The sequence below is a fragment of the Penicillium arizonense genome, assembly GCF_001773325.1.
Source record: "Penicillium arizonense strain CBS 141311 chromosome Unknown PENARI_contig005, whole genome shotgun sequence".
Lineage (NCBI taxonomy): Eukaryota > Fungi > Ascomycota > Eurotiomycetes > Eurotiales > Aspergillaceae > Penicillium > Penicillium arizonense.
The window spans coordinates 120,084-148,062 of record NW_019173282.1 but is presented as its reverse complement, the minus strand read 5'-3'; the positions used below and the strand labels follow the sequence as shown (position 1 = coordinate 148,062).

The 27,979-nt window shown below is 50.9% G+C and overlaps 5 protein-coding genes across 5 annotated transcripts; 2 read left to right on the top strand and 3 right to left on the bottom strand.

Moving 5' to 3' along the window:
• Positions 1-1,232: 1,232 nt before the first annotated feature.
• PENARI_c005G07680 (myo-inositol transporter) lies at positions 1,233-1,783 on the bottom strand (the record flags this gene model as incomplete). Its single annotated transcript, XM_022629867.1, has 3 exons — positions 1,233-1,463; positions 1,523-1,710; positions 1,771-1,783. The coding sequence occupies 3 exons, from the start codon at positions 1,781-1,783 to the stop codon at positions 1,233-1,235; spliced, it is 432 nt and encodes a 143-aa protein (XP_022490568.1).
• A 2,138-nt stretch (positions 1,784-3,921) lies between these two features.
• PENARI_c005G02875 (KilA-N domain-containing protein) lies at positions 3,922-9,348 on the bottom strand (the record flags this gene model as incomplete). Its single annotated transcript, XM_022629647.1, has 5 exons — positions 3,922-5,236; positions 5,290-5,422; positions 5,474-5,671; positions 5,723-6,422; positions 9,277-9,348. 5 exons carry the CDS (start codon positions 9,346-9,348, stop codon positions 3,922-3,924), a joined length of 2,418 nt encoding a protein of 805 aa, XP_022490434.1.
• Positions 9,349-12,583: 3,235 nt separating this feature from the next.
• On the bottom strand, positions 12,584-17,432 carry PENARI_c005G06885 (putative ATP dependent RNA helicase; the record flags this gene model as incomplete). Its single annotated transcript, XM_022629823.1, has 8 exons — positions 12,584-12,793; positions 12,872-13,202; positions 13,269-13,482; positions 13,532-13,916; positions 13,967-14,108; positions 14,159-16,469; positions 16,527-17,288; positions 17,393-17,432. The coding sequence occupies 8 exons, from the start codon at positions 17,430-17,432 to the stop codon at positions 12,584-12,586; spliced, it is 4,395 nt and encodes a 1,464-aa protein (XP_022490327.1).
• A 133-nt stretch (positions 17,433-17,565) lies between these two features.
• Positions 17,566-25,901, top strand: PENARI_c005G08686 (putative translational activator; the record flags this gene model as incomplete). The annotated part of the gene is made up of 7 exons (XM_022629912.1): positions 17,566-17,689; positions 17,740-20,688; positions 20,739-24,755; positions 24,809-24,964; positions 25,017-25,098; positions 25,153-25,294; positions 25,341-25,901. 7 exons carry the CDS (start codon positions 17,566-17,568, stop codon positions 25,899-25,901), a joined length of 8,031 nt encoding a protein of 2,676 aa, XP_022490605.1.
• Positions 25,902-26,044: 143 nt separating this feature from the next.
• PENARI_c005G01950 (60S ribosomal protein eL19) lies at positions 26,045-27,443 on the top strand (the record flags this gene model as incomplete). The annotated part of the gene is made up of 5 exons (XM_022629604.1): positions 26,045-26,097; positions 26,424-26,507; positions 26,669-26,938; positions 27,040-27,190; positions 27,294-27,443. The coding sequence occupies 5 exons, from the start codon at positions 26,045-26,047 to the stop codon at positions 27,441-27,443; spliced, it is 708 nt and encodes a 235-aa protein (XP_022490548.1).
• Between the last annotated feature and the right edge of the window lie 536 nt (positions 27,444-27,979).

Below are 27,979 nucleotides of genomic sequence, written 5' to 3'. Positions count from 1 at the left end.
GGCGCGTTATCTTGCTGAAAAATAGCATTTTGATCAATACTATTAAGTAGCGTAGGTAGGATACGCCGATAAAGCTCTTCAATTGTGCGTGAAGATACGCCTCCGCGACGAGACTGCGGATCTCCGAATAGTGGAATTAGGCCAGAACGAAGCGGTAAACCACAAAAAGCAGCCCAAAACATCTGCTTAATTTGCTTCCCGCGTGCCGGAACCATTTGTACTTGATGTCCTTCTTCGTGATGCTGAAAAAGCTGGTCTTTCGGACGTGTAAAGGTCCATTCTTGACGCTGTCCAATACCACGTTCAATTGTACATTCGTCAGACCAATAGACACGGGCCCAATCTGCAGACGTAAAGTGCTGATATTTTAGGCCCAATTTAGGCGTTTTTCAGCGTGTAAAGGCGTTAAAGAAGGCCGCTGCATTTTCCTCCATTTTCGAAGACCCATTTCATGGGTAAGACGCCAAATTGACTGGCGGTGGACCTTAAAATCGATCTCTTTAAGTAGATCTTCGATCAATATTGAAGGATTTTCTTGTATAGTATCGTAGATATGGTCACGATCCTCTCCAGTAAGCTTCCTCGGGGTGCCTGAGCGTGGAAGGCTTTGCTGTTTTTGACGCTTTGCCTCTTGGGTAAGGGTATATTGAATAGTTGAGCGTGGAATGTCGGGAAAGCGCATCTTCTTAATAGTAGTCGCACCCCAGCCGTTTGTAGTATGTAATTCGCAGATTTTGGCCCTAGTAAGGCAGTCAAGCTCTGGGCCTCTCTTCCCACGTATAGGAGGCATAATTAATGAGAAAATTGCGAGAATTGCATTAAAACGCGTTGATATATAGCGTGTATACTAGCGTGTTGATGAACGCGAGGTTTCATGGTCTAAAATAGTAGGCGGTCTACAACGGCGGTCAGGGGCCCAAGTACCGGAGGTCAAATACTTTTGTTACACCACTGTACACTCATCTACAACACCCCCTCTTGCCTAACTTCAGCCCTCTTCCTTTCCTTAATCTGTTTCTGCAAAATCTTCGCCTCTTTGACCCCGAACCCTTTCTCAAAGACAACACTAACATCCTCAAGCGGCATACCATGCACTTCGGCATAACACGCCGGAAGAAAGAGCCAGCCAACAAAGCAAATACCCGTGTAAAACGCAAAGGTCCCACTCGGTGTCATCGCTTTCATCATAGACAAGAACGTACTCGAGATGATCAAATTGCATCCCCAGCAAATCACAGAATTGACCTTGTACCCAGTGCGCGCACTTCAAGTAGGAGAAGCTCCGTGCCAACCCATGCTACTGGCGCGACGCCTGCGGCGAAAAAGGCCACGTAGAGGATGATTGTTACTAGGAGTAAGATTGTTGCCCAGGATTCGGAGCCTGCGGTTGTTGTTGATGCTGAGTCCATGTGTGTTACTGGGATCCAGTGGAAGCCGATTGCTGTTACTACCAGCGAGAGGGACTAAAGAAGAAAAGGATATTTAGAATGTGTTCATATGAGCACATGGCTATGCTACTAACCATGCCGAGAACGGTGACAATCAGAATGACTCGTCCGAATCTGTCAATCACTGCGGAATTGACAAATCCAAAGAGGAAGTTTGTACCTCCAACAACAATAGATACCGCAACAGGTTTATCGAAGCCAACCATTGAGAAGAGCGTGCTCGAGTAGTACATGAGTGTATTGAAACCACCAAGCCGAGAGACTAAAAGAACAACCAAGTTAGCACAACACACCAACCCCATCCACCAAGAACTAAACTCACCAGCCATAACCATACAAGCCGTGATAAGCGCCCCCCGGTTAGCAGGAACAAGGAACAGCTTCCCAAACTGCCACTTCAAACTCCTCTCCGAAATAGAAACACCCCCTCCTCAATAGCAGCTTCAATAAGCCGAATCTTACGAGCAACCTGCGCCTCACTGGCATTAGGAAAATCTTCCCCAAAGCCCTGCCCGCCTCCTCAAACCGCCCATGAGAAACCAGCTGCCTAGATGACTCGGGACACCTAGGCATAAGCACCGCCAAAAAGATAGCCGGCACAGCCCCAAGCGCAACCATATACCGCCACCCATTCGCAACAGGCGTGAAACCCGCTCCAAGGGCATAAGAAACAAGCTGGCCAAAAGCAACAAACAGATTATCAATTCTGTTTCTTTGCTGCTGAGAATGTTGCCTAGATCTTTGTTTAGGTTTACGAGGACGGCGGAGATTACGCCTGTGTCGTAGCCTCTTTTCTGTGTTAGATTTGGATGTTATAGGGGGAATGACCTGGATGTGTACATACCGAATAAAAACCCTCCCATCGATACTGTACAGGCAATCAACCAGACAGCCCAGCCTGGGTCAGTTTCTTCAATCGAGTCATCCAGTTCTTCGAGCCTTGCCAGTTCTTCATGGATGATATCAGCCTTGTTATCATCAAGAGATGACGATCAAGTTTGGAATCCATAGTGAGTAGATACTGATCAAAGATCTGAAATCGATATCAGTATCAAAAGAAGAAGCCCAGAAAAAGAGATGAGATGAGATGACAAGTTCCTGTCGTAATAGACAAAAGCAACAAGATGACTCGTCCCATGCCCATCTTTATACACACCGAAGAACCCAAGAACGAAAAGAAACCCGCGATAACCCCCTCACCTCATCGCCTCACACCTCAGTCAGTAAAGCCTCAGAAAGGCCAAATATCATAAGCCATGAAGAGATTAGGACGAATCAACCATGCGGCTACCCCAGACTCAACCCCAGATTCACAAATACTGACCAATTCCGGGACAGGGAGTGGATGGATAGAAGTGGTGGATCTGGAGAAGAGGTATCTGGGCATATGGTCTAAGATGTTGGGATGTTGAGGGCGCCAGGTATAAACCTTTTTTATGTTTCTTATGTTGAAGGGGGAAGTATTCCCCCTTCCCGCTGACGGGTATACATCTTCGTTTGGGGGCGGAGGAGTGGCAGGATTGGAAGGGGAGCATTCCCCGATTTTTGCTTGGTTTGGGTGGCTTGGAGGCTTCGGAGCTTGGGATTGACATTTACTTGTAACTCGATGTCTAAGTTGAGTGGGGGGATCTATCTTTGGTCTACTGCGATCTACATTGTACAGTAGGCTACAGACTACTAGGGCACTACAAAAGGTGGAGAATATCAATGAATTCGACTGAACCAAAAACCAACGCTGTATGTCGCTAAGACATGCAGACCAAGAGTTCATAACCGTTCATTAGCATGATAATCATCTCTCTAAAGAGTTAGGGGTTGGTGGAGGAGGGCGCAAAAAAAGAAAAAGCCCATGCCACAGTATCCTTTTCAACCCAACAAAACAAATGAATAGGAAATCCAAGAAAAAAACAAACGAGTCAAAGCAATTAAATGAATGGCCCCGTTACACATAGAAAATTCGTTCATAAGAAATTCGTCACATCATAGTCATCAAGGCCGGGCGGATCTGAACCCATTCCAACAAACAAAAGGCTCAAGTTGAAATGCCAAATTGCCATGTGAGAATATATCAGTTTCAGATCAGCGCCTCGTACCACACAGGATCATTGTTCTCAAAGCCAAACCCGAGATATTCTTTCCCTGAAACATGAAACAGAACGCAAACAGAGACAGGAACAGAAAACACAGACAACAAATGAGCTTCGTTTCGTTTCGAAATCAACAGGATTACAAGCCCTGAGGTGTCATCATGCATTGGGGGAATGTGGGAGTGTGGTAAGGGACACTTTGAGAGAAGAGAGTCCGCGACGCCACCGCGGGTGTGTGGAGCATGCGCAGTCTATCATGAAAAACTCCGACCGAGAAATGGACCAACAAAACAATAAACAAAACCATGAAAAACGAACAATGACCAAACAAAAGATAGCTAAGAGCTCACACAATCATAAAAGGCTGTGGATGTCACCGACGCCTTTCAGCGATGGCGAGCCATGACTCCGCTCGTCTTCATGGGCTGTAGGATTGGAGCACCGCCGACTGGACCACCAATTGTACTATCAGTGATTGTCTTGCGGCGCTTGGTCTCGTACTCTGCACCAGTGTCGGGGCGGATGACATCGTCATCCTCGCGCATGCGCTTGCTGCCCGAGCCGATGGATCCATTGACAGTCGAGTAGACTGGCGTCGAGGAGGACGCCATGGAGTACGGGTCTGACGCACCGTTCGCGGGAGTACCGCGGGTGTCGCTGACGGCGTTGTACAGAGTCGTGGCAGCGGCAGGGCGGGGAGGAGTGTTATACCCGGAGGCCCAGTGGGGAGGCGCACCACCTGTGCGAGGAGTCATGCGACCCGACCCATTCTGCTGTGAAGGCGAGCTGGTCATCTCCGGGGTGAGCTGCGAGTGCTCGCCAGTCAATGAAGTGACGGAGGGGTTGGTGGTGTAGGTGTAGGAGTTCCGGTTGGAGTTATAGCCACTGTTGTGGTCCTGCAGGTACTCCTGTTCATGCTCTGGGACAGAGTCGCCGGGCGCACCGTTACTCCGCGAGTAATGCTCCGGCTGGCGTTCTGTGCTCTCCGGGTCAGCCGCACCAGGGGCTCTGGGATTGGGTGGAGCCATATCGTTCTTCATGTAGCTGCCCGGCAGAGACTGGCCGTAGCTGGGCATCCCTGACTGGGTCAATGGCGTGTGTGGGGCGTATTGAGATTGGGACTGGGGAGCAGCCGAATAGTAAGGCTTACTGTCGTAACCCGGCTGGCCTTGGTAAGAGGCAAGGCCGTGCTGCATGTTATGGCCGGGGGGTGTCGTCGCCGGCGTGGTGGGCATGGAGCGCTGGTTGCTCAGCGTAGTGTCAATTGACAGGGGCTGAGTGTGCGGCACACTAGAGTTTATGGCCTGGCCACCCCATTCGTACGAACTACCTTGGTTTGTCACTCCCATCACGCTGGATGCGCTAGCTGGGGGGGTGGGGAAAGTGTTGGCCCGGTCAAGACCTGGGCGGGACCCCGGCTGCCCGGACATTGGGGCTTGCGACATGTGAGAAGACATGGGGGTCTGCAGGGAGTGATGGTGGTGAAGATTGGGAGGTTGCTGAGGCCCAGAGGGCGTGCGCTGGGGGCCCGGTGGTGGGCCTTCCATGCGCCGCTGCTGTGACTCTTGCACCACCATGTTAGTGCGAGTCTGGTTGGCTGGGTGGTACAGCAGGCCACCGATGTTGTGCACAAAGAGCGGGTACAAGAGATCAGTGATCTTCTCCTTGTTCGCAAATTCCAAAGCACGCTCGAATGGAATCCTGTGAGAATCGTTAGTGGTTTGATTTACCATGTTAAGTTTCAAAATTCATACCAGACACCCTTCAGATGCATTGGTCCAATCTTCACAACGTGGCGGAGCTTCTCGCTCTTCAAAATCCCATCACGTCGACCACGGGTCATGCCAGCCACATTTAGCAGCTTTGTGCCGTTGATCATGTGGTTATCTGCAATCGAGTCAGCCAAATTCTTTCAATTGATGATCATGTTAAACTCACCCTCACGTCGAGCCACGCAGACTCCCTTCGCTTCCACCTGGTAGCAGAGGCTTCCTTCGTCTTCCCACAGAGTAGCCGTCACTCGCGGCTTCGCTCCCGGGGGTGCCACTTGACCGGTAGGGTCAAAGACAAATCCCTGAAGGGGAGCGCCCGTGTTGTTCCCATAACCACCCGCAGGTGCCACGCCGTGATTGTTCACTTGATAACGATCAGAATAATCATCGACCCCGCTTATGCTTTGGAGCTTACCAGGCAAGGGCAGCAACTGGGCGGGCATCTGGCCACCCATAGAGCTCGGAGGCTGTCCTGTTGGTGGAGATGTGGCCCCGGTGTGGTAGCCATACTGGGGGTAGGAGACGGGGGCGTAAGAGGCAGAGGGCTGCATAACTGGAGGTTGCTGGGGGTACTGATAATGGGACATGGCGCCAGCGGTTGTACCTTGGGGAGCGTATGATTGAGCAGAGGACATGTGTGAGTGAACATCCATATACGGCTGGGCTTGGTTCATGCTGCCGAGAGAAGTCGGGCTGGGGTAGTATCCGTCGTTGACCGAGGGCGGAAGACTATATTCCGTCGCGGCAGAGGAGTCCAGTGATAATCGGCCCTGGGTGCCAGAGAGGTCCGCAGAGGGCGGAGGGCTCCTAGGCTCGTTAACCGGGATGGAAGCCCCAGACAGACTCGTGCGGGCGCTGGAGTTGGCAGAATTGTGGTCTTGATAGGCGGTTCGGGAGATGCCCTGGGTGGCTGTCGGCAAGCTCAGAGCGGGGAGTTTGTCGCCGGACAATAACGGTCGTTCGGCCGCGTGAGGGTTGTACCAGGGGATGTCAGCAGGACCGCGGGTGTGGACCTGCGAGATCGACGGCAGCTCCAGCTTTTCGGTTGCACGAAGAAACGGTTTGAAAGAGCAGAAGATAAAGCGAACGTCGGACGTGGGTAAAGGTCCGGCGTGCTATGAGTGGGATCGGCGCAGAATCGTGGGGAAACCACAGGAACTGAGGATGTTGCACGGATATGCAAACAAAGTATCAATCGGCTTTCAGTCAAAGCAAAGATGCAAGACGCAATGCAGGGGCAAATAGTCGTGGGAAAGCGTAGTAAATCGTCACCTTCAAAACTCGAGGCCGAAGGGAAAGCACAAGATAGACTTTTTTTGGGTCAAATAGACAAAAAGGGACTTCAGCATAGAAGTGTCATCAATATCATTAAGAGTCGTGAGAAATCGAACACATCGGAAGGTCGAATACTCTAGGTCGAAGCTCCAGGGAACTAGGGGATCACGTAAGTTGGTCGTTTCAGGTCATGCAAATGGAAGAAGAACATGTGAAATGGAGCGCATAGAGTGGTAAAAATAAGGCCGAAGCCGGGAAGGTAGGGGGAAAGAAAAGCCAAAGTCTCAGACAAGTCGAGGGGAGGGGGGAGGAGGGAAGTGCGCGGTTAGACGTACAGAAAGGTGGAGGCTGGGGTGGTGCAGCAAACGCATCCCTATGCGCTGCAGGCTGGAGAGGCGTTTGAGAAAAGGCAAAACATGAGAATAATGATGATAGAAATGAAGATGAGGATAAAAATAGGAGGAAACAGAGAAAACAGAAAACACACAAACTTACAGAGAAGAGAAGATGACGCTGAGCCGCAGCGGGAAAGTCGATCAGTGGAGGGAAAACGAAAGAGCTGACTAAGGTGTCTAAGAAGAAGAGAAGAAGTCTGCAGAAATCCCGGCTCGCCCCGTCTTTTGAGAGAGAGAGGACAGTGGAGACTGATCCTCTAGACTCGATGTCTTTTTTCTAATTATTATTTTCTCTTTTTTTCACTGTACGCCACCAAGCAAGGACTCTCCGGATCAGCGTTAACATGGCTATACCGATTAGGCATCCTGGTCTGTGTGACTGCGCTGATCGGCCGGGATAGGCCCGCTGGATCTAGAGGAGGTTAGTGGGGATCGATCGATTAATATGAGTTATTATTTATTATCATATATGTAATTATTTACATGTTGATGACAGTTGATGTTTGGGAATCCACGCGGGTCCCACTCGGTGAACCACGGATGATGGCCGGGGAGAGACAGCTACCATGGTTAACGTGTATATTGTAGTCTCGCCTAGATCTCTTTCATCGTGCAAAACAACTTGAACCCGGCAATGCGCGGCGGCTGCACTGTCGATTGCGAGCGCTTCTCTAGCCTGCAAGGTCCGAACACACCGGCCGAACCTCTCCGGAATAATTACTGAGAGAGGCCGACACCGGTCGACCCTAGACAAGTTTTTTTTAACACCGTCGCTTCAGAGTCTACGGCTATAACCGACCTAAGTGGACCAACTCATTAATTGTATTGTATACAGTAGTAGAATACGGCTATGGTTCGGGACGATCTATTCAGGCGGGCCGTGAGTAATGGTGGGGGACAAAAAGAAACAGAGAAAGCTCGTCACACCCTAGGGATGCAGAGGGGAAAATCAGTGGCTCAGAGGGCACCACGAAACACGGGTGGCTTGAGGCGATCAAGGGTCTGTTCTCTGAGGGATCCCTGTCACCAGTCAGAGTCCAGGCGTTTACCGAAAGAGAGAGGAGAAATTGGGAAGCTTGGAAAAATTTAAACAAAAAATAATTTGGAAAATAGAAAATAGAAATGGAAAAAGGAAAAATGGATTCCTGTCCAACCACCCAATTTTAGCCCGGATTGAAATGAGATTCACACGTAGCATCACAATCTGGCCTGGAAGACCCCGTGACAATGAGAGACTCCTTTTTTTCTTTTGTTTTGTACATGTATGTGGAGATCGGATTGCCCGATAAATCGGCTTTGACAGATGACTTACACTGTGACCCAATATCCTGCATAGTTAGGATAATAATCATAGCAAATATTGTAAAAATCAAATTAGTCTCTTTCCCCAAAAGCTCTCAACAAAAAGGGAAAAAAAAAAAGGAAGCCAGATCCCAGCAAGGGGCAAAGTGACGGATGTCAAGACAGCTCGACCCAGTACACCGCTTATTTCTTCCAAGGGGAATCATAGAGTCTCCTTACATTTCTAGCTTTTTGTCATAGCTATTATTCTCTATCTCGGACAAAGAGTTCCAAGGTGACAGATGTCATCTTTTCCACGCATCCGTGACAGCTAATCCATGGTCATTGCTTCAGTTCGCATGCATGGACCACCGTAGATGGGTCTAGGGCTAAATCGTTAATCCTGGCTATTATTGAGGAATAGTATGAATTCCACCATAATTCCTTTGCCTAATTCTCCAATTCTCCAATTTTTGATTTTGTAATTTCCTATTTCCCATGGGATTATCGCAAAGTGGATTCTCCAGAGTGGCGCCGGTCTCGAGTCGAGCCCGCCACACAGACCCTTGAGAGGTCGGTGAACCGGGGTCGGGGAGAAACGGGGAGCAACTGTCAATGGCATTCACCTTTATTTCCCTTAGGTTTTCCTTACACTGTTAAAAACGTAGTTTATACGCAGCTAAAGACGCATGGAATCTGCGAACGGGTATACTAGAGGGCAAACCCAAAGCCTTAGGGCAAAGCAGGTACAGAGGAAAAGCCAAAACAAAAAAAAAAGCGGAAACGGTAGAAAAAGTAGAAAAGAGGGGGCGACAGATCCCTGCACCATGGCAGGTCGCTATCGACGGCCCGATACCCGCTGCACATACAGCGTACAGGGGATCCGCCTATGCTCTGGAAAGGGAAATAGTCTACGGAGGTTTTGAAGACCGTCGGTTGTGGCTTTTGCGTCTCTCTCTCTCTATCTTTCTATGTTCTCCGAACTGCAGAATACTCGGTTTATCCCCAAGTCACGGACCGCAATGTACTCCGGGTGAGCCAGATCAAGCGAGAGTCCACTCGAACTAGCGACGCCCCACCACACAGTCATCGTCCCTCTCCGCACTTGTGATGTATCGGACAAAGGCCGTTGAGCCCGAAATGCAAGGAGATGATCATTTGCAATTCTTCCATTAACTTATATCCCATACTATTATATGACTGATAGTCCAAGGTTCGTCCTGGGGCGACATACTATGTAACGCCAAAGCTCCTTTATTTCTGATCGCCCGAGGCTTCCCGCGTAATCAGCCCGGTGGATAGGTTTAAAGGTTACATACGGAGAGAGCAATATTAGAGGCGTTTTCCTCCACTTGACTATGCTCGATCGACGGGTTCGTCCGTACCTTGCAGCGAGTTACCCTGCAGCGGACTCTGTCCGTGCAGACTCCAGACTTTCCGACGAGATTTAATTTAATTAAATTGCGTTTCTCTATTGTCTACGTGCTTACTTACAGTAGTGTAGTGTACTAGTCTATGTCTCACGGACCATGCTCCATGTTGTACCTCAACAGGTTATGCCCGAAGCCGTCTGGGCGGACGTTGATGCCAGATAAGGCCGTCAGACTTGGGACACAATGGGTACAAGGCCTTTGAGGGACACGAGGGGAGAAATTGGCCGAGTCGACAGGGATGTTCCCTGAGCTGAACTGATGTGTTGTACGGCAATTAAGCTAGCCTCTTCATGTGACGCCCTGATAATTTCCTTGTACGAGCGAGACGCCCTCACTCACGAATGACAGTGCACCACGCCAGGATCGGGCGTGATGGCCTTGGGGGCCGTGCAACTGGATTTAACCTCGCATTGCATTGTCCCGTGGAGCCAAGAGATCGACTGCACGTTCAAGGTTGAGACTTGGTCAACACATGTAACACTAAGACTTCGGGGGACGAGTAATTCAACCGCCGTAGCCGTCCCCAACCGCCACAATATCGAGTCATTCCGCCATTGGAGACAAGTAATCCCTAAGCTCTCATATCTCCGAAATAACCAGGATCGCTCGGGCCAAATGTGTAACGAGACTAAAACCCATTCACTATGCCTCTTTTGCCGATGATTGGCCTTGGGCTGCAGCAGCCCGCCGATCGATGGTCCGGCGCGACAATGACTGGCTATGGTGACGACCACGTAGGAAGGGCTAGATCGGATTCACCGCCAGTTGCCCCCTGCGTGGCAATCCACTGCGCCAATGTGTTAGTGTGCCCGGTATAGCCCTGAAACATCTCAGATAAGACGTTCTCATGTACGACATACTAACACACTATGAACTGGCCTCCCCCACCATTTGTAAAACGTCATGTTCAACTTCAATTCACTCATATTTTATTTTATATTCTCAGATTTCTATAGTCCCATATTCCCGTAATCATGTGCGAAATACACCTACTCCCCACTTGGATAAGCCCGCGCAGGGACCTCCAGGGCTCGAGAGGAGAAACCACGCCAGAGCTCAAGCGCGAAACAACCCCAACATAATCCAATCCAATCCAATTCAAATTCAGATCACCAGTCTAGAGTCCAGTGTATTCTGTAGGAGAAGAGGGGTCCGCTCACCGTTTCTTCCCCCATCTCAACATTCCAGAATGTCAACCTTAACGCCCGCATACACCCGGTCTATCATCCACGCGCGCGCTCCCACCCGGACCCCGGGGAGGTCACCTCAGCTTGGCTTAGCTTGTTTCAGTGAGCGATGAGCGGTTGTCGATCGAGGAATGCATGCACATAGACAGACTGGGGCGGGCTGCAGGGTGGGTTTGTATCATGTATCATGTACGATGAAACCATTCCTACGGCCGGGACTACACTACAGTACAGCAAGATCTAAAACTAGATCCAAGCTGCCGAGTGCGATTGCAGTGCCGTTTCTGGGCTGCTGGCTGATGGACTTTGCCATACTGGGTTGTTCTTCGTTGAGGCGTGTGTCAGTCTCAGATTGGATTGTAACTTACATATACTGTACTCGTAACAACGTTTAATGTGTCTCGATTTGCGCGTGGTTGTAGAGTAGACTGCCACATTCTCGAAGGAGAATATGTCTATAGATTTGGAGCAAGCTGCAGATTCAATGCCGATCTAGATGAGTTTGGGTTTGGGTTTGGGTTTAAGGAGGGTGGGTGGGAGTATTGTCTCGGCTATCAGGGAGATGTCTTAGACCTTTCCACCAATTTTCTTTATTCCAATGAAGAATATCAAAACATAGTTTCGGGTTTTGCGGGTTGGACTGGGTTTAGCTGGGGAATCGGGGAATGCTGGGGATGGGGATGGAGATAGGCCAGCTACTGGACTGTACGATGCGATAGACATGTATGATGTAGGTAGATGTACCTGTGCAGAGACCTGCATAGGCTTCAAGGTTCTCTCGCACGAGGAACGGGAGATACGTACACACCGCTGGTTGAAGATCTGCATCTGCAGCTCGTTCTTGATCAAGGGATATCCGTGCAAGTTGTGTGCCGGTGCTGGTGCAGGTGTCGGGTTGGGAGCGGTATATCGATATCGATATCCCTTGATTGGGGGCTTGGGATGGCGGTATCGAGCTCGATGCAGATGGGTTGACCGATCATTTCCCGTGGGAAAGGGTGGTTGTTACTTGTTCCAAATTCATGTTGCACTGGGGTTTGAGTTGTAGGATGCTCGAGTCGGGCTGTAGATGTCATTTTTATGCTTTGGCTTGTGGTTTATGCTTATATCTTGCTTATGCAGTTGTGCTTTGATCTGATCTTGATCTTTCGTACCGATGTATGTGGTAATAATGCAATGGTTTACGCACGGCGGATCAGTGCTGACGGCGTCAGTGCATTGACTAGAAGTACGGGCATATCTGCAGTGCTCTGTGCTATATGAGCGCTTCTAGAAGCCGTGGTTGATGCAGTTTGATGCTGTCTCCCTTGGTTTATGTAGGGATGCTATGGTTCCTGCTGATGGATCGCCAGGGATATACCTGGGTCGCTGTGTTGCCTCAGATATACAGCAAGCAGATGTACAGTTTTAAAGTCGCTTTTCTCTTTTCAAACTGTGCCAGTAAATGAATGTAAGTCCGTCAGATATATATCGAGTTGTGAAGGTGAGATGAGACGACGGATAGTAAATCTCCCCAAACCTTCAAAGATGAAGTACAGAACCAATACTCTTAGTATGCAGTCGAATATATTTGAAAGAAAGTATGTGTCCATTGATTTTACCCTCTATATCCATATCCGACCGAACCATATCTATTATGATTTTTTTACATGCATATCTCATCAAAAGCACAGAGCATAATCACCTCAGGCCAAGCTAACTATATTCATCGCTTGCCAGCCTGAGTAAAGATCTGTTGCCAGATATCAATCCACTGCTGCTGCTTATAAGACAGTGGACGGTGGGGATTGCGGAAAGTGTTGGAGAGAATTTCACGTAGACGGCTGTTAAGAATTTTCAATGCGAGCATGGACTTCCAGTCCCGCAGAGCGAAACGAATGCGGTTTGCATCGATGGAGACGACGCCCGAGTATAGCTGTCAACAGACGTTAGCTCGTTGTCCAAGAGCGACTACAACCACAGTTGGGGTCACGGATTATTGGTGCGGGCTTACCTTGAACTCTGCATCGCCACACAGCAGGGCTATAGCGAAATCATCAACCGCACTGGTATCGTGCGCATTGAGGTTTCGGTTACGCGCTTGCATGATATGGTAGTACGAAAGCCACTTCACAGACGAGTCTGCTCGCTTGTTGATCGAGGTCGGGTGCAATGTCACCGTCTGGTTATTTCCGACGTTGCGCCAGCCTTTGCCTTCGCGCGTCAGAAGCTTCGGATAGAAACTCCAGGCGATGACAGAATTGACCACGACATCATTGCTGCTATTGAGGTCGAACTCCTCTGAGATAGTGAAGAACTGGCGGTTTCGGCTGTTGGAGCGCGCGCTGTATAAGTGATATGGTTAGCAATCGTCGCTTGAATGAAGAATTGGACGAAAGGACTTGTCTTACCGGTTGAGCGCTGCCTTTTGGGGTGCATCCAAAGTCAGCAGGCCTGCATCGGCAATTGCCACTACCAACTGCATTTTGATATCCTCGATGCCGAGCAATGTCTGCGGGCTGAGGAAGTTCTTTCGGCAGAAGGCGAACTCGTTCGAGCCTGGTGTGCTTCGGACGCGTCTCCAGCTGCAGTATGCATTGTACACAGTTAAGAGATCGGAGTCACCTGGAGATGTCAGTTACTGTATGCGAAACTGAGAGATGTTTGGACACACCTTTTTGGAAAGACACCCGGGCCCCATCACGCTGCGAATTGGATCCAATAGTATTTACGAATGGTGACTTGGAGGAGAGAATGGCAGCAATGCTGACAGTGGCATCCAAGCATCGGAAGAAGGCACCGTGGATGATCATCTTGCCCAGGAAGACGTCCAACGGCAATTTGGCCAATTGTGTTCCGAGAGATGTTAGACTCTCGTTACTGGTCAGCGCCTTGACTTCCTTGAGAGAATCAATGGCACGTCGGATGTTCTTCGATGATGGCGGGTCGAGAGCTTCGAGGAGTGTTTGCTCAACTTCTCCCAATTTGCAGATCTTCACTCGGAGCACCAGATCTTGCAAGGAGAGTCGAAGCAGTTCGGGAGTTTGCTGTTCGGCAAGCTGTACTTTGTTAGTACAATCTCGTTTTCGGGGTTCAAATGTCTACATACCAGCTTTTCATGGCGGTGTTTGGTAAACAGATGGAAGCAGATACCATTCTGGACACGACCAGCACGACCACGTCGCTGCTTAGCGTTGGCACGGGAGATGAATGACTCGACAAGTCGAGACAATTGACGTCTCTCGTCGAATCTGTGAAAAATGAGCTTGAATTTTCATAAATGTAAGGGACTAGGTCTCACCGCATCATCTTCTCCTTTCCTGTGTCGACCACGGCTGTAATATCCGGGATTGTGATACCTGTTTCTGCAATGTTTGTTGCGATCACAATCTTCCTGGTGCCCTCCGGAGGAACATTGAAGGCCTTCTCTTGGTCTTCACTAGCGATAGATGAGTGAAGCGCGTGCACAATCCAGTTTCGCTGGAAGGTTGGCTCGGATAAAATCTCATCATTCAAGCGACGAATTTCCGCCAATCCGGGCATAAAGACCAGGATGGCCTTGCTATAGTGATCCATATCAGGGGCCGTAGCAATCTTGAGAAGCAGTCTCTTGATCAACTCGTAATCCAGTTTATATTCATCAATGTTTAAGATGGTCTCCTTCGTCTGTCTGGAATACCCATCAAGACTGGCTTGAAGACCTCCAGATGTGTCTGCATCTGTCGGTGGATCGTCCATATCATCATCAAGAACTGTGTGGTGGTCCTCCTCCGAAAGACGGTAATTGGTCATTTCGACCGCATCTTCCAAATACTTCAGTTCCACAGGGAAGGTTCGCCCTGGGATATTCAGTACCGGAACACCTCCAAGATAGTTCGAAAATCGCTGCGCCTCGAGGGTAGCCGACATGAGGATCAGCTTCAAATCCGGTCGCTTTTCCATGAGACGCCGGAGCACAATGAGCAGGAAGTCACTGTCGATTGTGCGCTCGTGGACCTCATCAAGAACAACGTGAGTGATATCTCGGAAGTCATCAGGGCGTTCGAGCATCCGCACAACCACACCGGTGGTTGCGTAAACCAATCTTGTAGAGTGAGTAAACTTGCTTTCCAACCGAACCGCGAAACCAATAAGCGAGCGAGCCGTTCCAACGTCGTTCTTACTCTCTCCAAGCTCTTCGCTAACACGGCGAGCAAGCGAGATGGCAGAGATACGACGGGGCTCAGTCACATAGACCTTGCAGGGCCGGCCATTGAGCATCTCATGTTCGAGAATGAAGGACGGGATCTGAGTACTCTTTCCACTTCCTGTCTCACTGCAAATGATCAAGGCACGATGGGTGTCCAGTGTGTGCAAGATCTCTTCCTTGAAGCCCCAGATTGGTAGGTTCATTCTACCCTGCATCATCCGGTGGAACGATGGCGTCGAGGACTTTGCTATCCATGCGTCTCTCAATTGATCATCGATACCAGAGAAATTGTCACGCCCTGAGCCCCTTACCGGGGTGCCTGGCTTACTGCCAACGCCGTTTCTCTTGCGGAAATTATCAGAGAGCACGACATCATCCTCGAAGTTGCTCGGGTTCTCTTGAATCAGAAGCTTCAGTTCTTTGACAATAGATTTGTCGATTTCATCCTCTTGAATCTTCTTTAGTGTTGCAAACTCGGCCCAGAGATCTCTCCAAACCGCTGGCAACCGCAGGTAGGCCTTACCCTCTTTGGAATTCTGGGGGAACAAGATGAATAAAAGGAGGGTTGACACGTATCCCTCGGCTTGCTGTGCAGTCGGTGTTGCAAGGGCATCCATTGAAACAAAAGTTGCCATAGCATTAGACTTGTGAGTAATCGACTCCACCGCTAGAGAAAATGGCACCTCTTGGGGCTTCGACCATCGCACTTCAGCTGCCTTTCTGTTGGAATGGCTAGACGAAGAGAAGTCCTGGTAGACAACTGTGCAGGATGAGTCTCTTGCTTTGCAACTTTCCTCCAAAATTCGCCGCGGGGTTAAGCCTGTCTGCTTCCCAAAGTCGCGAAGTGCAATTGGAGCGTTGACTTCAAGAGGGGGCAGATTCAATATAGACCCCGAATCTTCAGGCTCAGCTGCGAACATGTCCCCGAGAGCATCCTCTAGTCCATCGATCTGTAGAGCAGCCATATCTGCGTCTACATTGACCTCGGATTGAGGCTCTTCGTCTTCGACCGGGGGGTTCTTCTTTCTTTCCACCGGGCGCCGAACGAATGTCGCATCCTTTCTTAGCTCATCAAGCTTTTCTTCCCAAAGGTACTCTGCTTCTCGCTTTTCGAATAAAACATCGCGCTCGATCTTCGCAATCTTACGCTGTACCTTGGAGACTTCTGGATCGTCTGACAGGTTTGAAGCACCCCCGCGGCCTTTCTTGCTCTTTCCAGGACGATCGAAGATATCTGGTTGAAGACTGTAAAGTCGAGTCTGCAACCCTAACCATTCAGGAACCATGACATCTGGGTCGACCGAGCTGTCTGAGTCGTATGAAACAGGAGGAGCAACCTTGTTTGCTTTCCAGTCCGCTTTTTGGCCTCCTTGCTTGTTCTTGCTTTGACCATTAGGAGTCGAAGACCCTGACGGCTTCGATTCTGATTAGGGTCAGCTTATTGTCCGCATGGATACTCCGAAGCCTGCGAGGGGTTTACCGGTCATCCATGAAGTGACACTGTCCGCGTCCTTTTGTCGAGCATTTGTCCGTGTATAAGAGGGAAGTTCTTTCTTATCACTGTGTGTGGCCAGCCATTCCAGCGCTTCATCCAAGTTCCACACAACATCGCGACCGGCGCTGGTCGAATTCCCAGCGAAATATTGCAAAACATGCTTTAATGCGTCCTCGACTCTATTTTCCGGAAAGTCGAGTCTGATCAGCGTCTCCTTCAATGTCCAGAGCTTGTTGTATAATTCCTCCTCGGAAACAGCTTGTTTGGGACCTGTCATCCGTCCACTTGCTATGAGGTATTCGTGCTCTTCTGTGCCAGATAGTTCGAGAATTCTGTCCTGAACGTCTGTCGGTAGCCATTCCAGGAGACTCAATGTCACGGATTGCTGTCGCATGACGCGCCGTTCATTATCCAGCTTCGTAGCCTGGCGAATCGCATCGTTTTTGCATTTTGCTGCGTACTTGTCGACGAGAATTTGAAGCTCGGCTTCTTCGAGATGCTTCTCTAACTCCTCCGGTGTGTAATTTTGCAATGATGTCACTGCCTGTGGTGCGCTGGTCTCTGCTGGGCGCTCTTCGGTGCGTGCAGTCTGCGGCTCGCTCTCTGGCGTGGCTTTCGATTCTCCAGTGGCCGGGGATGGGGTTGCGGTGGTCTCAGGCTTGGGTTTCGATGGCATAGAAACCGTGGCAAAGCCTCGAGCCGGGTTGGAGGCGGGCTTCTTCTTTTTCTTATTGTTCGGAGGCATGCCTAATTACGTCGGAGGTAACGGGTCTGGAAGAACGATTAAAGTCAGTTAAAGTCATTCTTCGATATTTACATTCATGTAAACATCCAGGCGGCACAATACTCACAAAAAGCGTGAGGTGAATCAGAAAGGACGTTGTCGGTCATGGCTGTTGAATGGCGGGATGGAATCCAGCTCCCCACACAAAACTCTTATGACAGCATTCCTAGCCCACTTCACCAACTTCAACACTCTCTGAATCACCCCCTTCTCTCCATTCCCCCGTATTGACCGCTGATCATGGATGGTATTCCATGGGACCAGGTCAAGGCCGGGGATCTGGATGCCTTGCAGGTCGTACTCTTGTCGAGTTCGACCTCGCGCAGGCTCCGGGCCCTGCAAGAACTCCGCGACAGGAATGGTAGTGTGACCCGTGGCTTTAGGTAGAAAATTCACTGACGATCGATTTGTTAGGGTCTGAATTATCACCGGAAACCCATCAAGATATCCTGGAACTGCTCTTCCGAACTTATCCTCTCTATGTCGATCGATCCTCCCGACAGATGGTTCAGCAATGCCTCCGCTCTCTCCTCCGCAACCCCAATGCGACCGAACACCTGAAATTTCTCACTCAAAAATTGCAAATTGAGGCGGCCAGACCTGGTTTGGCTTCCACATTTGCATTTGTTCTGGTGGAATGGTGCTGCATCCTGCTGCAACAGGCCAGCGAAGATTCGAACACACCACTGGACATTGTGCTGGACTTGATTGCGGTGGATGCCAAGGCTTTGGAGAATTGTCTTGCTCATGATCCCAAGCCTGCGGTCAAGCAGTCGGCTATTCGTGTGACAAGACGTGCTTTGCGCGCCGTGTTTTCATCTGAGAAATGGGGCGCCGATGCGGTGCGCCAGTCCGTCGGCCGACTGACTGCTGATTCTACCGCAGCTTACAGAAATGCGCCCCTTCTCGGGGTTGTATGTGGAGTGTGTGCACGCTTACTGGATAGAAAATCGATTGTCGATGAGACCAAGAAGGACATTCTCGCCTTTTATATCAAAGAAGTCGTGAGCGCAAAAACCGCCGTGCCCAAGCATGCCTCCAATGGCATGTCAGACTTCTTTGAGTCCTTCGTTACCTATGAAGATATCGCCACTGAGCTGATGCCCCCTATGGAGAAGTCCATGCTGAGGGCACCGGAGGTGGTCCTAGGCGGCGTGATCCAGTCTCTCTGTGAATCCCTCCCAGAAGAGATTGATCTCTCAGAGTTGGTGCAAACCCGCCTTTCAAAGCACCTTTTGGCTAGCATGAAGTCTAACAACCAGGCCATCCGTCAAGGAGCAGCGGACTCTTTTGGTTCTTTGCTCACCCGGTGCAAGACTGGACCCTTGGCTGTGAAAATCGCGGGTGAAATAATTGGCCCTCTGAAAACCAACAAGGTTACCACCCCTGAACACCGTGTGGCCTACGCCCAGGCACTTGCGGCTGTTCCGCCTGCGGTAGATGTCTCGAAGGAGATTGCCCAAGGATTTGGCCTCGTCTTCTCACGCGAGTCAAATGAGGCTGCTTTGGAGGAGGAGATTAAATCTTTCAGCAAGCACCTTGCCTACCTTGTTCAATCTACGGTCAAAGTCGGCGATGATGTTACCAACACTATTGTCAAGGGTATCTCTGACAAGCGAGTTCCATTCCGAAAGATTTGGCAACTCAATGTGGGAGAAGTGCTTTGGAAGTCTGAGCTTGAGGCTTTAAAGAGCGCTGAAATCGCGCCCCTTGTCACAAAGTTCCTTGCTAAGATGAAGGACATGTTTAGCGAGGTTGCTTCCAATCCGCTTCCCTCGGCCCAGAGCGGTGCCTTGTCATCTGCTTACCTTTTCCTTGCTCTTTTCCACCGGGTCTCTGACGTTCAAGGGTCAGACAAATCCGCTTGGGAGGAACATGTGACTCAGTCGATGACATTGAGCCCGAAGCCGTCTTTCCTGCTTAACCCTAAGGCTTACTCCAAACTAGGGTCCAAAGAAGAGGTTCAATGGTTCGTCAGGGCATTAGCCTCTGTCGCCTCGGAATCCAAGTTCTCTGGTTTCGAAGATGCGTCCAAGACCGCTTGGGCCCAATCCTTCATCTACACCATTACCGCGCCCACCATTCCCTCGAAATTCCGTGATAATGCTGTGGAAACTCTATCCCGTGTTTACTTGACTGATGTGGCATCCTTTGGTCGCATTGTCATCAATGCACTCTGGGCTTGGATCTTGTCCTTCCGGATCTCCGAAAAGGAATCAGCAGCTGTCTCCGCTGGTCCCGAAAGTGTGCGCCATCTCCATTTGGTTTTGAAGGCTCTTTGCCCATCTGCGACTGGCCTAGAAAAGCCCGTGGACGCTACTGAGCTCCAGAATCAGCTCATTGAGATTCTGGTCTTGAGCCGGCCCGAGTTGGTCCCCAACACTTCGTGGATTGCTTTGTGCTTGAAGACTGGCACGGATCCAGGAGATCTTGTCCGCACTCACCCTGCTAAATGTATTGAGCAGTTGGTTGGCGTCAACGCAGACCCCGTGCAGTCGGCGGTACCAGATGTCAATCTTGCCATTTGGAGCGCCGCGGCGGATCTGGCATTTGTTGCACCCGATGCTATGATACCGCGTCTTGTCGATCAGATCAAGGACGATCTGGATGCCTCTCGCCTCTCCAAGTTTACTGCCACAGATGCTGCCATTTCGCGCACCCCGGAGGGAACCGCCTTCGTCGATGTGCTTAGCAGCAAGTCGAAACAGCCCACCTTCGATAAGAGCACCAAGGATTATGATACCCTGAAGTGGGAAGAAGAGCTTCGAGCTCAATTGGCTGCAAAGAAAGGACAACAGCAGAAGAAGCTTACGGCTGAGGAGCACTCTAAGGTTAAAGCCCAGCTCGCTAAGGAGGCGAAGATCCGCGAAGATGTTCAACAAGAAATCAAGCGCATTGAAAGAGGAGCAGGTCTTATCAAGGGTCTGGCATCTGGCCCCTTGAACGATGTCGAGGGATGGATCAATGCTGCCGTCAGCTGTTTGCTAGCACAAGCCCAGGCTGGCGCAGGTCTTTTTGTCGGTGACGTTGTCTCCCGCGCGTTCGTCGCTTGTGCCGACGAGGTGTCCTCTCGCCTTGGAAACCTGCGATCTTTCGTGGGTATCGCAACCCTGCGAGCCATTGGCAACACAAACCTCCCTGCTGAAATGGAACTGGAGCCCCTCGGACAACTTGTAACAAGAATTCTGTACCGCTTGCGCTTTGCCTCCGAACAACGTCCTTTCGATACCGCTTCTCTTGCCTACGTTCTTCCGCTTATCTCTTTGGTTCTTACCCAGAATGGTATCGATGAGGCGAAGGGAGAAGAAGAAGGCACACAGGTTCTTCTTGCCCTTGAATTCCTGTCCTTCCACTCTGGATCTTGTGAGTTTATTGATAGTGTCTATACACAACAATACGCTAATATTCTTTAGTCACCGACACCCGTCTTCCTCGCGTTGAAGTTCTAAGCCAGCTCCTGTCCGCTATGCAAAGATACACCCAGCACTACAAGCTGGTCAAGGATACATTGTTCGATTTCTGTCGGTGCATCTCGCCGAACATCAGCAGTGAAGAGCTTGAGACACTCCTGGAAGGAAGCATCGTTACCGATGCATCTGTCCGGACATCTGTACTTCAGGTCATTGAGGCTGAGATCGATTTGACTGACCTCGACTTCTCTGAACATATTTGGCTTGGCTGCCATGACACCGTGGAAGAAAATGCCAAGATTGCAGACACAATCTGGGAAGACAATGCACTGGAAGTGGATGACACTACTTTCAGTAAGATCATGAAGTATCTGGACTCCAAGGACTATCAGCTCAGAGGTTCTGCTGCCCGTGCATTAGCACATGCAATTGAATTTGACAAGAGCAAGTTTGGTGGCATTTTGTCGGAACTGCAGTCCAAATACACTGAGGAAATCAAGCCTAAGGTCCCTGAGAAGGACGCCTATGGCATGCCCAAGAAAATGGACAATGTTGACCACTGGGAGGCTCGCAGTGGTATTGCACTCGCGTTCAGTGCCATGACCAAAGAATTTTCCGCGGACGACACTGTCTCCTTCTTGCAATTCCTCATCGAAAGAGGTCCTCTCCTCGATTCGAACTCCCGGGTCCGCCACCAGATGACAGAGAGCGGTAAATCCGTCATCACTATGCGCGGCCAGCCAAAGGTCGAGGAGATCATGAAGCTATTGCAAACGACCCTGGAAACTTCGGATAAGGATTCTGAGAGCTCCGACAAGCTGAATGAGGCTGTTGTTGTGCTTTATGGATCAGTGGCGACCCATCTCAAGGCCGATGATCCTCGTCTCCAGACCGTTATCCAGAAACTCCTCGCGGCCCTTGAAACACCTTCAGAGTCTGTTCAGTACGCTGTAGCTGAGTGTCTGCCCCCGCTGATCCGATTGAACAACTCCAAGACGTCGCAGTATGTGGAAGAAGTCCTCGAGCCGCTTCTCAATGCCAAGTCCTATCCTCCTCAACGTGGTGCTGCTTACGGTCTTGCGGCTATCGTGTGCGGTCAAGGTATCGCAACCTTGCGGGAGTTCCGAATCATGAGCTTGCTCAAGGAAGCTACCGAGAACAAGAGAGAACCGAGTCACCGAAAGGGTGCTTTGTTGGCTTACGAGCTGTTCGCTACTGTCCTTGGACGCAGCTTTGAGCCTTACGTGATCCAGATTGTACCCCAGCTTCTCAGTGGCTTTGGTGATACCAGCATTAGCGTCCGTGATTGCTGTCTTGAGGCCTCCAGAGCATGCTTCCAAAACCTCAGCTCTTACGGTGTGAAGCAGATTCTCCCAACTCTTCTCGACGGTTTGGATGATACCCAGTGGCGTAGTCAGAAGGGTGCTTGTGATCTGCTTGGAGCTATGGCCTACTTGGACCCCCAGCAGCTTGCGGCTAGCTTGCCTGATATCATTCCACCTCTGACTATTGTTCTCAATGATACCCACAAGGAGGTCCGTAGCGCAGCGAACCGCAGTCTTCAGCGCTTCGGTGAGGTTATCAGCAACCCCGAAGTCAAGAGTTTGGTTGGTGTGCTTCTGAAGGCTCTCAGCGACCCGACCAAGCACACGGATGAGGCCTTGGACTCCCTGATCAAGGTTTCCTTCGTGCACTACCTCGATGCCCCTTCGCTTGCCCTTGTTGTACGCATTCTCGAGCGTGGTCTTAGTGACCGATCCAACACCAAGCGGAAGTCGGCACAAATCATTGGTAGTTTGGCCCATCTTACAGAGCGCAAGGACCTCATTTCGCACTTGCCGATCATTGTGGCCGGTCTCAATCTGGCTATTGTTGATCCAGTTCCCACTACCCGTGCTACCGCTTCCAAGGCCCTTGGTTCGCTCATCGAGAAGCTTGGAGAGGATGCTCTGCCCGATCTCATTCCCAACCTCATGTCTACTCTTAAGTCGGATACTGGCGCTGGCGACCGACTTGGATCTGCTCAAGCCCTTTCCGAAGTTCTTGCGGGTCTGGGTACAACCAGGCTCGAGGAAACTCTGCCTACTATTCTCCAGAACGTGTCCAGCTCCAAGGCCTCTGTTCGTGAAGGCTTCATGACACTCTTCATCTTCTTGCCTGCCTGCTTCGGTAACAGCTTTGCCAACTACCTCAGCAAGATCATTCCCCCAATTCTTGCCGGTCTGGCTGATGACATTGAGGCCATTCGAGAGACTGCTCTCCGGGCCGGTCGCCTACTTGTCAAGAACTTCGCTCACAAGGCCATTGATCTCCTGCTTCCCGAGTTGGAGCGTGGTCTAGCAGACGACAGCTACCGCATCCGTCTCAGTTCCGTTGAGCTGGTCGGCGATCTCCTCTTCAGTCTTACTGGTATCACTGGAAAGACCGAAGGCGAGGAGGAAGAGGAGGAAGCCACCCAGGCTGGCCAATCCTTGCTGGAGGTTCTCGGAGAGGAGCGCCGCGACAAGGTTCTCTCAGCTCTGTTCATCTGTCGCTGCGATACCTCAGGTATGGTCAAGACTGCGGCTATGGGTGTCTGGAAGTCGCTCGTCGCCTCCCCCAGGACCCTCAAGGACATGGTCCCCACCTTGTCTCAACTCATCATTCGCCGTCTCGGATCGACCAACATGGAGCAGAAGGTTATTGCCAGCAACGCTCTTGGCGACCTTATCAAGAAGGCTGGAGAGTCCGTCCTTTCTACCTTGCTGCCCTTGTTGGAAGATGGTTTGCAGACCTCGCCCGACGTGGATGTCAAGCAGGGTATCTGTATTGCTCTCCGTGAGCTCATCACTGCCGCTTCCCCTGATGCTCTGGAGGACTTTGAGAAGATTCTCATCTCCACCGTGCGCGTGGCTCTGGTCGACAACGACGAGGATGTACGAGAGGCTGCTGCCGAGGCCTTCGATTCCCTGCAGCAGATCATGGGCAAGAGAGCCGTGGATCAGGTTCTGCCTTACCTTCTCCATTTGTTGAGAAACGACGAGGATGCCGAGCAGGCTTTGTCCGCCCTTTTGACACTCCTCACGGAGCAGACTCGTGCCAACATCATCCTCCCCAACCTCATTCCTACCCTGCTCACGTCGCCAATTTCTGCTTTCAACGCCAGGGCCCTGGCATCGTTGGCCGAAGTTGCAGGATCTGCCATGACAAGAAAATTGCCAACTATCCTCAATTCTCTCATGGATGGTATTATCGAGACTACCGATGAGGAACTCCGCACAGAACTCAGCAACTCCTTCGATACAGTGTTGGTTTCTGTGGATGAGTACGATGGTCTGAATGTCGCCATGAACGTGATGGTTACTCTCGCCAAGCACGATGACCACCGTCGTCGCTCTGCGGCAGCTCTCCATCTCAACAAGTTCTTCTCGGAGGCCGAACAAGACTTCTCGCGCTACTACCAGGACTTGATCCGGGCCCTGTTGATCTCTTTCGACGACCGGGACAAGAATGTCGTGAAGTCGGCATGGACTGCTCTCAGTGGTCTCACCTCCCACATCCGCAAGGAAGAGATGGAAGTGCTGGCCATTCCTACTCGACAGATTCTGCGCCAGGTTGGCGTGGCTGGCGCCGATCTGGCAGGCTTCAGTCTCCCCAAGGGTATTATGGCCATTCTGCCCATCTTCTTGCAGGGTCTTCTCAACGGTACCACCGATCAGCGTACTCAGTCGGCTCTTGCGATTTCGGACATTATCGACCGTACCCGTTCCGAGTCATTGAAGCCTTTCGTTACTCAGATCACTGGTCCGCTCATTCGTGTTGTGTCGGAGCGTTCAGTCGACATCAAATGCGCTATCTTCTATACGCTTAACAAGCTGTTGGAGAAGATCCCCCTGGCCGTCAAGCCTTTCCTGCCTCAACTTCAGCGTACATTCGCTCGTGGTCTGGCAGATTCCACTAGCGAGACACTGCGCAACCGGGCTGCCAAGGGTCTTGGTATCTTGATTACGCTGACGCCCAGAGTTGACCCACTTATTGCCGGTATGTTTCGAGCAGGTCGCTTATGCAGTATGACAAGCCGCTAACTCATCTAGAACTCATTACTGGATCGAAGACTACCGACATTGGTGTGAAGAACGCCATGATGAAGGCTCTCCAGGAGGTTGTCGGCAAGGCCGGTGCCAATATGAGCGAGGCTTCCCGACAGGCAATTCTTGCGCTCATTGATGATGATGCCAGTGACCAAACTGGTAGGTTGCTTCCAAATACCTTGATTTCCACGGGTTGCTAACTTTACCCCAGACGCTGTCGCCATTACCAACGCACACCTGCTTGGTGCTCTCGTCAAGGTCCTTCCAGTTGAGAGCGCGGTCCCTCTTATCAAGTATGCATCTCCGTTCCCACGTTGGGATTGATTGACTCATGCTAACCTCCTCAGGAACCGTATCCTCAACGGTACTCTCTCCCACGCCTCGGTTCTTGGGCTCAATGCCCTCTTGGCCGAATGCCCCGATACTCTGACAGAAAATTTCTCTGTCGAGCTGCCCACGGTTATCTGTCAAGGCATTGCCAACAAGGACGTAAGTAGAATTTTCACTCAATTATTCTTGCTCGAAGCTAACACAGAAGCAGCCCTTCGTGTCCGATAACAGCGCCCTCGCTGCAGGCAAGTACCTTTTGTCAAATGATGGCAACCATGCCTTCGAAGCAAGCAAGACCATCTTCGAAGCCCTGGCACCTGCCATTCAGGCCGGCAATCCATCCGACACCCGCCGTCTGAGCTTAGTGGTGATCCGGACAGTCAGCCGTCTGCATCCCGAGCTTACTCGGCCTCACCTGGGTCTGCTGGCCCCGCCTATCTTCGGCAGTGTCCGCGATCTGGTGATCCCCGTCAAGCTCGCCGCGGAAGCAGCCTTCTTGTCTATCTTCTCGGTTGTTGAGTCCGACAGCGAGGTGTTTGACAAGTATATGGCCGGTCCGGGTGCATCTCTCCCGCCGGGTCCCAAGCGCAGCATGTCTGACTACTTCAAGCGCATTGCCACTCGTCTGGCTAACCAGGCGCGTGAGCGTCGGGAAGCTGAAGGTGGCGAGGGTGGCTTGGGACTGTCGAACGATGAAATCGATGACGAGAAGGAATTGTGGAGCATTGGCAAGGTTGATCTTGGTGAAGCCTTTGGCGATGAGTGATGATTTGTTTTGCGCATACAGGGAGCATCTGTCTATAGATATCCTTTGCATTTTGCTTTAGTCGTATAAAAGTTATACATATGTTGCAGCAGTATATGTGTATATTGTAGGAGTTATGATTGAAATGCATTTATTCTTTCTACATGGATTGTGAAGCACAGCAGGTAGGCATTCGGCTGCTTGTACTCCGTACTTCGTACGTATAGATCCGAACATGGATGATCATGTGATGTGCGAGATGAAATTTGATGTCATGTGATGTAGATCGCGGTTGCGTCCATGTCTCTACAAAGAAGTCTAGAAGAAAATAAGAAAAGGGCATTGTATCTAGAGCTATTGCCTCTCTTTCATCAATCCTATCCCAGTCGTATATCTCACTATTTCTGGCTTCCCCGGACTGCAGGATCATCATTTACTTTTTCTTCCCAATCCGGTTAGACTTAGGGCTAACAGCCCTTGACCCTCTCCTCCCGTTGTGGAAAGGCACTCGCTTAGCCCTCGCTGACCTAAGCTGGCCCGCAGTGCCCTCTCAAACTCTCACCGTCGGGATTTCTCAGTGCCACGAACATCATCCGCCAACGACCGTCGATACGCCGACATCAAGATGTGAGTCTCCAACTGTTATTGCAATCCAAGAAGGCACATGCCAGGAAATCTTTGTCGAAATCACCCAACCCCGTGGACCGATATTTTTCGCTATGTGGAGGAAACAACTTTCGTGATGTGTGTGGCCATGATGCTGACCAGGGTTTCTTTTTCCACCACAGGGTCAACCTTACCACCCAGAAGCGCCTCGCCGCCTCCGTGGTCGGCTGCGGCAAGCGCAAGATCTGGCTCGACCCCAACGAGATGAGCGAGATCTCCAACGCCAACTCCCGCCAGACCATCCGCAAGCTCGTCAGCGATGGCCTGATCATCCGCAAGCCCGTCACCATGCACTCCCGTGCCCGCGCACGTGAGCTCAACGAGGCCCGCCGTATCGGCCGTCACCGTGGCCTGGGTAAGCGCAAGGGTACCAAGGACGCCCGTATGCCCAGGTATGCACACACCCATCTTTGATCCGGCCTACCATGGACTTTTTATCCAAGAGGCTCGGAAAGCCGGGGACACAGATGCTGATATCCTTTCCTACTTATAGCCAGGTCCTCTGGATGCGCCGCATGCGTGTTCTCCGTCGTCTGCTCGTCCGCTACCGTGCCGCCGGCAAGATCGACAAGCACCTCTACCACGAGCTCTACCACCTGAGCAAGGGTAACACCTTCAAGCACAAGCGTGCCCTCGTTGAGCACGTAAGTCAAAACCTGAACCCACCCTACGGATGAGAACGCATATGGTCGAGCATGAACATACCGGAGAACATCCAGGCTGACTCGTTCTTTTCTCCCGCAACAGATCCAGAAGGCTAAGGCTGAGCGTGCACGCGACCGTGTCCTCCGTGAGGAGATGGACGCTAAGCGTGCCAAGAACAAGGCTCTCCGTGAGCGCCGGTTGGAGCGCAAGGAGGCTAAGCGCGATGCTCTGATCAACGAGACTCAGGAGTAAATCTGATAACAAAAATTCAAGTTTTCCCTTCTGTTGATTGAAGTTCTTTCTCGCAATTCGGCGGTGCAGAGGTTGGAAACGGTTACTTCTGGGTTGGAGATCGGGATTCGAGGCTACCCCGATATCGAATCCAGGTCGGCCTTCAACTCTTCCTATTTAGTCTAGATTTCTGTTGTGACGACTTTCTTCTATGCCGTTTCCCTCTCGATCGCGTGGGGTTCGTGGGCTTCTTGGATCTTTGGGGAAATATGGCCATGGGAAAATAGGAAGATGCGATGATGATGTGATACTCAAGCTATTCTTGTTCTAAAATGTAACGAGAAAGCAAAAGGAAATCTTTTTTTACTTTACCTACACGAGGTCACGTCGCTTCCCGTAGATATCGCCAGCAAATTGCCTGTTGCCCGAGGCTCTATGCCTCTCAGGAGATTCCTTGTGATCTCACTTGGGCAGCTACATGTAGCTGCACTACGCGGGGTCATCACCAGATACAGTAGATGTCATCGTTCACTGTCATGTCCAGGGCAGACAGGGCG